Source organism: Thamnophis sirtalis, unplaced genomic scaffold (assembly GCF_051295495.1).
Source record: "Thamnophis sirtalis isolate CommonGarterSnake01/CBP01778 unplaced genomic scaffold, rThaSir2_p1.2 scaffold_5, whole genome shotgun sequence".
In the NCBI taxonomy this organism is placed as follows: Eukaryota; Metazoa; Chordata; class Lepidosauria; order Squamata; family Natricidae; genus Thamnophis; species Thamnophis sirtalis.
The window spans coordinates 114,849,988-114,860,381 of NW_028261385.1; the positions used below are offsets into that span (position 1 = coordinate 114,849,988).

A 10,394-nucleotide genomic window follows, 5' to 3' on the forward strand; every position below is an offset into this window, starting at 1 on the left:
TAGGTCTTCAGCTAAGAAAAAGACAACCAGATTGAACCAGATTGAATATTCCAGCTCAAGATATTTACTTTTCCGTCTAATTTTGAACATTACATTAATAGAAAAATTTAAAATTATACCAGGTCTTTGAGTACATTGCAGTAAAAGTGACTGGTTGTTTTAGCACTTTGAAGCTTTTGAGCTTGTATTTTTCAGGCTAAAAGTACAGCCATTCCATTGCTGTAGCCCTGAATGAATAAATATTTCTTTTTTGCCCCTTTTCCTCTGTCTTTCTTTCTTACTGAATTACCAGAAACCTTTAAAGGATCATTAGGTCAGAACAAAGCTAAAAGAGTAGTAATATTTTTTTTCCAATTTACTGATATTTAATGAGAGAATAAATATCTTGACAACATGACCGAACAAACTTTAGCTACTTCCTGGATGAAGTAATTGCATAGAATATTTCTGCTTGAAAATTTTATTGATCAGATACAAATCTTTCCAAAAGAAAGAACAGAAAATACATTTGTCTGTTGCATATAAGAAAGCTGATGCTACAAGTAGAGAGAGTAAAACCAGTGCTTTAGATTCCTGTTTCTTAACACTTTAAAAGGGCAATACACGATTAATTATTGAATGTATCATAGGTCTATTTTCAGTACTAGGGAGGGAGTGCTTCTGACTGTGTACTCTTTTCCTTTGTTCAGGAAGGACGTGGTTTCATTTACTTGCAATAGCTTTGCCCTAAAAAGTAAGGGTGAACCAAGAGAGATTGCAGAATACCTATTATGTACCAGACTATTATAATTCAAGTATTTAATTTTTTTGTTTGATTTTTTAAAAAAAATCTAAGCAGTAGCATCAATGTTGAAATAAACCCATTGGCATAAACTTTGATCTCAAAGCCTATTTAAAGAAAAGTTCTGACAGAACTGAAAGTGTTCAAGGTAGTAAATTCTTATAGGTAGTCCTTGGGTTATGATCCTTTGTTTAGTGATTGTTAAAAGTTACACAGTGCTGAACAATGGAGATTTGTGACCGGCCCTCAAATTTGCCATTGCGGTTTCATAACAACTTGGGTGCTTAGCAACCAGCTTGCAATTATGATGGTTGCAGTATTCCAAGATCACATGATCATCAATTATAACCCTTCCTTCTGGCCTTCCAGAAGCAAAGTCCATAGGGAAACTGGCAGAAGATTGCAACTTGCTCCTGCAAGTTGCCCACACCACTTTTTTGCGTGGCAACACAGGCTCTGTAGTGCGTGTGGCATGCTCTCCTATGGTACCTGCCCATACGTCTTAGCAACTGCCCCCCTCCCCGGTGCTCCATAGCACTTGTCCGCAGCACCCACCCACTCATGCTCTGTACTGCCTGTCCCAACTCTAGCACTCTCCCATTCGTAGCACTTCCCCAACCAACTTGTTTGTCTGGGCCCTCATGGTCATGTGAGGTGCTCACTGCCCAGTCCTGGGGTTACAACAGCAACCAGAACTGTTCGGATTGCAAACACTAAGCACTGCAGTCATGTTACTTTGCACTTCACAACCATATTGCTTAGCAGTGGAAATTTTGATCTCCATTGACATGATAACCCAAGGACAACCTGTAATGTAGATGCCCTGTTGAAAATGGTGAATTCTTTATATGTTTATATGTTTGTCAGGTTTCTCTGAAAGTTGGCATACTTGGAGCAGAGGCTCATCTAAGGACATTAATTCAATGGTGGTTCACCGACAAAAGGGCGACTGACAAAACCGCGCCCGACTAAACCGTGGTGACAAAACCGCGAGTTCTAAACCGCACCGACGAATGAGTACTGAATCGCACAGACAGAAGCGCGCTGTAAACCTAACACTAAATCTAACGCTAACCCTAAACCTAACCCTAAACCTAACGCTTACCTTAGCTTAAATCACGCTTCTGTCGACGCGCTGTTGTTGGCGCGCTGTTGTTGACGCGTTGATGATGATGTGGTTTTAGCGCCGCGGTTTTGTCGGCACATTTTTGTCGTGCGCGCATTTGTCAGGTCACGATCCAATGGTAACATATGACAAGAAAGTGTTCCTTATATTTGTCTAGTTTAGAGAGAAGAAGAATATAAAATATGAACTTTCAACTTCAAAAACTATTCCTTTCCCAAGCCATAAAACCTAGTGCATGTATTTATTCATTATTTTTATTTATTTATTTGTATCTCGCCTATATTATTTTTCTTATTTTATTTTTTTACACGGCAGTGAACATATCCAACATACCTTACTCCTCTTGTATGATTCATTTATTTATTCTTTGGATTATTCACTGATAGCACCTGATAGTAAGATTAATTGTTCCATTAATCTTACTGCTGACTAAATTGCATTTTCTTATTTTTTTTGAGCTTTGCATTTTAAAATTGACATTTTGACAAAACGCTATACTTTCACTAATAAAATCATTTTAACCATTGCATTTATACTACATGACTTCCTTCTCAGGCAATAGTACACAATGTAAAAATTAGTTTAACAGAATTTTAAAGTACTTTCCTAATAGATGTTTCTCCCTTAAATAGAAATCGAGAGCATTAAGTTGGCAAAGCAGCAGCACAAAGCAGAGGCAAAGCGGAAAGCAACTCCAGTTGTTGGAGATATGCATCCATTGATGAATGCTCTGCCTGAACTTTCAGATCTGGTGACAGTAAGCAAGTTCTGCAAACAGCGTAATACAGTGTAAGTGCTTTGAGTACTGTAATAGATGGTTCTGATTCCTCATTTAAGCAAACTCTGGCTTTATATAAGAAAGCTTCACTGTCTTAGGCTTTGCTTAGGTTCTAGTCACATAAAGTAAAAAAAAAACCCTCTCACTCAAGATTACAAATATAGGTTGTTGTACATTTTAGAATGTATGTATTTTACTGTCACTATACCACAATTTTCATTTGAATACAGTTACTTAAACGTGGTTTTTTTTTCCCTAAGATCATTTATATTTGAAGACACAACCACCTACTGGCATACTTTCGCTATCTCAATCAGTCAGCCATAACTTTACATCTTTATAACATATTCTAAAAGAAAGTCAGTTAAAAGGATATCTAACATTCCCTCTCCTTCCCCCCCCCACAAACTCACAAATTGACGCTTCTGTCCATTTTACTTTTACTAGTACAACACACCTGTATGTATCATTAAATATTATCCATTAACATTTCTTTGTTATTATTGTAGTTAACTAAAAATTATTTACTATTTATCTCACCTCTCCTCTTCCTCAGGCCCAAAAGAGATTGTACCTTTATAACCATCTCTAAACAGAAATTTATTAATAAGATTTATAGGTCTTTTCCCTAGGTTAATCTGGGTTAATTCCCAGATTAACCTGAATGAAATATATGTAATGATTGTGGAAGAAATGCACGAAATGTACCTGTAACCAATTGATAATCTTTCTGCAAGATGTAATGAAAGATGATTCTTTTTTTTCCTTTTGTTTAATAAAAACAATAAAAAAAAATTTTAAAAAAAGATTACAAATATACTTATTTGTTAGCTCTTACTAAGGATGTGCTTTCAAAATTTTCTGATCCTTTGTTGACTGAAAGGATGTGAAGGTACACATACTTGCTTCAAAAGAGAAGGGCAAACTCTTAAAGGCATGTTTTAACTAAAATCAGGACTATCCTAACTAATGAAGGTTAAGATAAATATTTGTAAATAATTGAAAATGTGAAGCTTTAAGGTTTTTATTCCAGGAATGTATATCTACAGATCATTTTTCAATAAACTGGTTAATTTGTCTTAAAGTAAATTCTCAAACTTAATTTATATATTTTTTTAAAAAAAATGTTTTTCCTTTGTGTAATTTAGCAGCTACTCAGTTGATAAGTCAGTAGATGCTTAAAGAATGGTAGAATGAGAAAAATGAGGTTTCCAGGATATTTTCAAAGTTGGAAGTAACATGGTTCTTCCTGTCACAATAATGCTATTTATTTGGAATTCAAAATAGCACAGAATTGTTCAAAAGTGATGGATACTTTTTAGAAAACTAAACTATGGGCAGAGTGCATTAACCATTATTTTTGTTTTCTTAGGCAGAAGAAGAAGAAAGTGTTGACAAATTTCAACCAGATGAAATCAGCCCAGAAACGCAAAGTCTTGTAAGTATTGATAGGGAAAGAAGTCTCTTGAGCAATGACATCAAAATCTACTGTGTTACAATTGCAGAGAAATTCTGTGGTTCTGCTGTGGGAAAAGTAGCTGCACCCGGATATTGCCAGTGTGATGAAATTGTGCAGATTCCATTCTTAACCAGTAGCAAGACAATAGCAAAATAGCTGTAAAAATAAATTCAAAACTGATAGTATTTATACCGTCTCACATTCTCTAGCAATTTGTTGCTATCAAACCATCATGTAGCCCACTGACAGTATCCCTTATTGAGCAGTGCATTAAAAATACTAATACATGTTGACTAGTGATGTTCCTTTACTTGGCATTTAGTGTGCAGCATATACATGTAATGGTTCCTGCAATTTAATTCTGGTTTCTAACAAAAAATGCCCTTGAAGGAAACAGGTTCTTCTAGTGACTGCAGTGTTCACTTAACAACCACCACAAAAAAAGGTTGTAAAACTGGACACAGTCAAGTGTCGACCTGTGTAATGACTGCCACGACATATGACTAATTACAGGCTCAATTATGGTTGTAATTTGAGGACTATGTGTAGCCAAATTGGAAACAAATTGGGATAGTCTAGGTGATGTTTTGCTCTTAGAATGGTCTTCCCCAATCTTGTGCCCTCCAAGTACTTTGGATTTTAACTCCCATAATCTCCTGCCAACATTTGAACATATTCTGGTTGGGCTTTATTCAATATATCTGGAAAGCAAAAGGCAAAAGCTGCCATAGGGAAAAGAGCTTCTGCTCCTAAAAAATCAGTAGCAATTAATGGAAGGTATGCTGTACACATTTCTGCCCTCTACATCGCATCCCATTTGTTTTGGAGGGCTTTATAACCCTCAAAAGCATGTTGTTTCTGGGGAAATGGAATGATATGGCTATGGAAGAGATTCACAAAATCAGGCTCTCTAATTTAGCGGAAACAATTTCTGTAAAGAAGACACCAATGGGAGCTATTTTGTAAAAGTACATTAATATAACATTTTTTTACAGACAGGACAGTGTGTGAACTCAGCTGTTCCTTGTTAGTGTGACTTTAATTTTATTCTTTTATTATAAGAATATATGTTGAGAGCATTGGCAATAGAATTTATTTAAAATGTAATTCTTAGAGCTCTCTTCTTATGGATTACAGTATTCAGTGTACATATGCTATTCATTTGGTTATGTCAAGTTAGTCATATCTGAATACATTAATATATTGTAGTGAAATATTTTGCTTTACTAAAATATTGTGTATCCTTTGTTAGGAAATTTTTGCATCCCTTGCACTTCAGTCATCTCCCCCCCACCCCACCCCAATGTAATGCAAGCAAATTAATTGATACATTTCCCCCTTTTCTTCCCCCAGGGAAGAGGAAATGGCACAGTTTCACAAGACAATATCGAATCCTTTGTTCAAAGCCAACCCTCTGTCAATCATTAGTCAGCATCTTTCCAAAAGACTAAAACAGGAGAACGAGGAAGAACCACTTTAATACATGACCGAGGATGTTTGAAAACTCCAGCAATTGACTCCATCATGGTTTTATCTATACAGGTAGCTTAATGTAACCTTCAGAAACCGGACCCAGTAACTTTGTTTGCTGAGCACAGAAATAAGGTGATCGACATCAATTTGTGCACTATGAATACTAGTTACAACTCTGGATTGTTTTGTTGGAGACTTGTGGAACTCTGTAGATGTAAGACTGTTCTAATTTCCCAAATGTATCCTAATTATAGTTCAGGTCTTTTTATTTCCCCCTCTATAGCTTCTGTAATGTAATGTATAAATCACCAACTTTCTATTTCTGAGTAATGTAAACTTTTTTGTTTGTTTCTTTTTGTGAGCAGTTAAATAGCTGCCATTAGAGCAGTGGTTCTCAACCTTTCCAATGCTGCGACCCTTTAATACAGGTCCCCATAAAATTGGTGTCTCGGTTTCTAAGACCATCGAAAATATGTGTTTTCCAATGGTCTTAGGCGACCCCTGTGAAAGGGTCGTTCGACCCTCAAAGGGGTCCCGACCCACAGGTTGAGAACCACTGCTTTAGAGAATTGTTTTGGTAATTGCAACATTGTTGTGATTAATAAAATACCTAGTGCTTTGCTCTGAAAATAGTCAAAATCACTTCTTTAAAATTTGAAATGTGATGACACACTTAAAGACCGAGGGGATGGTTTTGTGCACATGCACGTTTGCACAAATTGGCAGCTTCTGTAACCCAGTTCCCAATGGGCCGTGGCCCAGTACCGGGCTACAGCCCAGAGGTTGGGTATCCCTGGCATAACAGACATGAAATTATCTACTGTAGCTGAAAGTGGACATTACTTATAAACAGTTTATAAGATTTATGAAATTCAGCAGTGGTCCCCAACCTTTTTGGCTCCAGGGACTGGTTTCATGGAAGACAGTTTTTCCACAAACTGGGGTGGTGTGGGAGCAGGAATGTGTAAGCTAGATCCCTTGCATACACAATTTACAGTAGTGTTCTATAACTCCTATGAGAATCTAAAGCCTGATTATCTGAGGTGGAGCTGAGGCAGTGATGCTAGTGCTGGGGAGCAGCTGCAAATACAAATTTTGCTCGTTTGCCAGCCTACTTCTCACCTCCAGCACTACAGCCCAGATCCCAACAGGCTACAGACCCCTGCTATAACATATAGAAATGCTTAAATCTTATCTAAAATAATGTCTGATCTATGTAAAAAGCTACAAAACTGACTTGAAGAAGCTATAAGCTAAATAATAAAAGACTTTTCAGCTCTTAAACCTGTTGGTCAGATCCTGTTCCTTGGCATAAAATAGCTGTGTTATGACGTAAAAAAGTCACCCAACAATAAGTGGGCATAAAATTTATTAATAGGGTCTTGAGAGTAATGAGTGGATGTGGCTGGGGAATTGGGAGTTGGAATCCACAAGTCTTAAAGTTTTCAAGGTTGGACACTCTGAAAAAAAAGCAGTGGGCATTTATAACGTCCTGCAGTCAAGTGATCTACATTTTGATACTTTGTGAGTGGTGCCTGTCTATGTCAAACAAAGCATCCATAATCAACATCTGGGTACTGTACTTAGTGACTGGTGTGTATTTTCGCTTGTGATGCAACATTATGATTTTTTTATTTGCTTTCCCAAAAAAATGAAGAGAAGTCTCTTGCTCTTGCCCTGAAGAGCATTCAGAAATCTCTCAAAACATTGCCCATAGCAGAAGAGTTAGCTTGCCCTTAGAAGATGTAATATGTTATACTGTATCCTAAGAAGTATGATCAAGTGTGACTTCGAAAAGATTCCTCTTTCCATCAGCATTATAGATTTCTTCAGGTAAACAGCTTGTTCTATCACTTTTCATTAGACAGAAAATTTGGATAATGCCTCATCATCTGATAACCGTCTCTATGTAACTCCACATTATGCAAATGTTTTCAAACCAACCTTTGCCATAAAAATGCTAGGTTCCCCATTTCTTATACTATAGTGACCACAAAATGTTCACACATTTCTTAATTTATTCATAATTGTATAAATTCAATGGTGTTTTCTAGGTAAATACAACCTCAGAGGAACAAAACATGACATATTCCATCATGTCATCATTTATTTTACAAAAAAAAAAAAGGCAAAATGGAGAAGTCACATGCAAAGAACTAAGTATACCTTAGCTTGTAGAACCATTCGCTTAATGACCACAATACTTAGCAATTGAAATTCTGGTCTCATTTGCAGTCATGGGTTGAGGACTATATAGTTAACTCAAATATATTGGATGATTATGAAAACTGGGTAATTTATTGTCTGAGCAACCACACTTGCCTTAACTGAAAGTGAAATAGAAAGGCTGTTGATCAGCAGACTTGTTTAGCTTATGAAGTGCCCCTGGGAGGTAAACAGATCTGCCTGACCTTTTTGAGTTATTGGTGATCTTGGTGACTATTTTTCACAGCATTTTGTCGAACACCCCCCCCCCCCCTCGATACACACACACAATTGCAAGAATCCTACAACGAACACTTGTGAGGGCATCTGCACTCCTTTTTACTTATGGACTCTTATGAGAGGGTGTTATCTAACATTTCTCCTGCCACTTGGCTAGATCCCTGAACTGTGGTAAGACTGCTACCCAGGGCTCCCCTCCACTGTTTAAACTTTCCCACAGCTCTACCCCACCAACCATGCACACCCACAATGGTCCCAACTGTTCCACGATCCATGCTGGCTTGTCTCTGTGTGCAGGCTCTGTGCGCTGCTCCTTAGTGTGGCAAAATGTTTAGCCTCGGACAGTGGCTGCTCCTGGTTCCAGCTCTCAGCTGGACAGCGGCAACGGTAGTGAAGGCTCAGCAGCAGCCCTGAACCTGGACATCCCCTCTGTGCAGCCAAATGTGGGACGTGGGCAGTCTCTCCAATGTGGCCCACCCCACTGACACAAGAAAAGTCATGCTCTTTTAATCTCTGGGCTTAGAAATTGTGATGGAGCAGAGTTGAAATCCTCTCTGAAACTGCTGGAAAAGGTACATGTGGGTCGGAGGGAGGGGGACGAATTCAAACTTCATCCTCAAGTGTAGATCCCTCCCCAAGTGTAGTTTGATTGCAGGCAGAGCCACATTGCCTTTTCAAACACACACACACACACACACACACACACACACACACAGATGGATAAAACTATATAAGCCCAGCTTCACTGATTACAAGTTTGAAAAGGCAACGTGACTCTGCCTGCAATAAAATGCTCAGATTGGAAGGCAGCAGGGGAATGGGGGGCGAGTATGGCAGAGGAGCTGCTTTCAAGCCATTGGAAAATATATCCAATCCAACTTCTGTGTTTGTGTTTGTTTGAGAGGGAGGGAGGGAAGGGGGTAGGAGAGATAGTCCAATCCAACTTCTCTGTGTGCGTGTGTCTGTTTTAGAGGGGGAAGGGAGGGAGAGAGGGAGGAAGGAGGGGAGGGAGAAGAAAAAGAATGAAGAAAACTTTTGCAAAGGAGAAAAGCAAATGCTGTCGCTTTAAATCAGAACTGAGCATGCCTGGCTGTGGAATTCTGGGAGTTGAAGTCCACAAGTCTAAAAATTTTTGAAACTCACCACTGTGTCAGTGCCTCACCAGCCATAAACCTCACCGCACGTCACTGGGTAAGAGTATTTGCATATGGCTGTGGGATTAAGATTGACCAATTTCTTATTTTATGGTGATGTTAATGTGAATGTTTAATTCTTTAAGATGGGCAAGTTATTATTTAGAAATGTAGTATATATATTTTATTGCTTCATGTTGTTTAACTAGATATTTTAGTTAGATGTATACAGTGAATGTTTTGATTGTTGATCTTATTTAAACTGCTATAAGAATATGTGGATTCAGGAGCATACAGATTTCATAAATGAATATGTACAATGGATAATCCATTGCCCACCTGAATCCTAAACTGGCTTCTTTCAGTTAAATCATCTTCTCCACATTTTTATTAAATGCCATGTTTTGATATTTAACAAAATCATTAAACCATGTTTTTATTCAGTATGTTTATTAGTCAGTGACGCACATGCTCACTCTTCAGTGAAGCGCAACAAACCTGTGTGGTTTTTATTGCAACAGTATGGAAATGCTTCATCCCTGCTGCTTTTTCTTAACTTCCCAGTCTAGCCTGTAGCCCTGGGATTTCCTGTTAGTAAGTTTTGGGTCTTGATTAAAAAATATATCCATGGAGCTAAACAATCAAATGCTCACTTGTATTCAGCATTGGTGGTGTTAAATGTTTTAGTTGAACATAATAAGAATTTTTGCAGCAACGATTTGATAATTTCCTTATTGGTTGCAGGTAAGCTTGAAGCTTCTGAATATTTCATCTCTGCCTATTAATTCTTTTTTTTTCATTAAAGTTTTTTATTTTTTCATTTTCATAACATATAATCACATGTATACTAATACATAACCAACATCATATTGTATTATTAAATGTTTACATCAATTCATCTTACCAATAACTCCCAAAAACCAATTATTAGCTCTTCTGCTCTCCATACACCATATTTGTACTTTATCCAATCACTTTCTTCTCCCTCTCTCCTCCCCCTTCCTACCTCCTTTCTTCCCTCTGTCGTCCTTCCTTTCTCTACTTCTTCTTCCTCTCCCCTTCTCCTCTCTCCCCTTTCCACTCCTCCTTTCTCTCCTCCTCTTCCCCCCCCTTGCCCTCTCTCCTATCTCTTCTTCCCTTACCTTTCTTCTCTACTTCCCACTCTTCATCTCATTTACTTAGTGTATTTCAGCTTCTGA

General features: G+C 37.8%; 1 protein-coding gene across 1 annotated transcript in view; it reads left to right on the forward strand.

Annotated features, from left to right (window-relative positions):
- The window catches only part of SLX9 (SLX9 ribosome biogenesis factor), a 21,398-nt gene extending 14,527 nt beyond the window's left edge, over window positions 1-6,871 (forward strand). Inside the window, exons 4-6 of the mRNA XM_087716657.1 lie at window positions 2,540-2,696; window positions 4,058-4,123; window positions 5,498-6,871. Coding sequence (XP_087572783.1) covers window positions 2,540-2,696; window positions 4,058-4,123; window positions 5,498-5,624 — 350 coding nt within the window. The 3' untranslated portion in view covers window positions 5,625-6,871. The remainder of the gene's footprint in view (window positions 1-2,539; window positions 2,697-4,057; window positions 4,124-5,497) is intronic.
- Window positions 6,872-10,394: the final 3,523 nt, after the last annotated feature.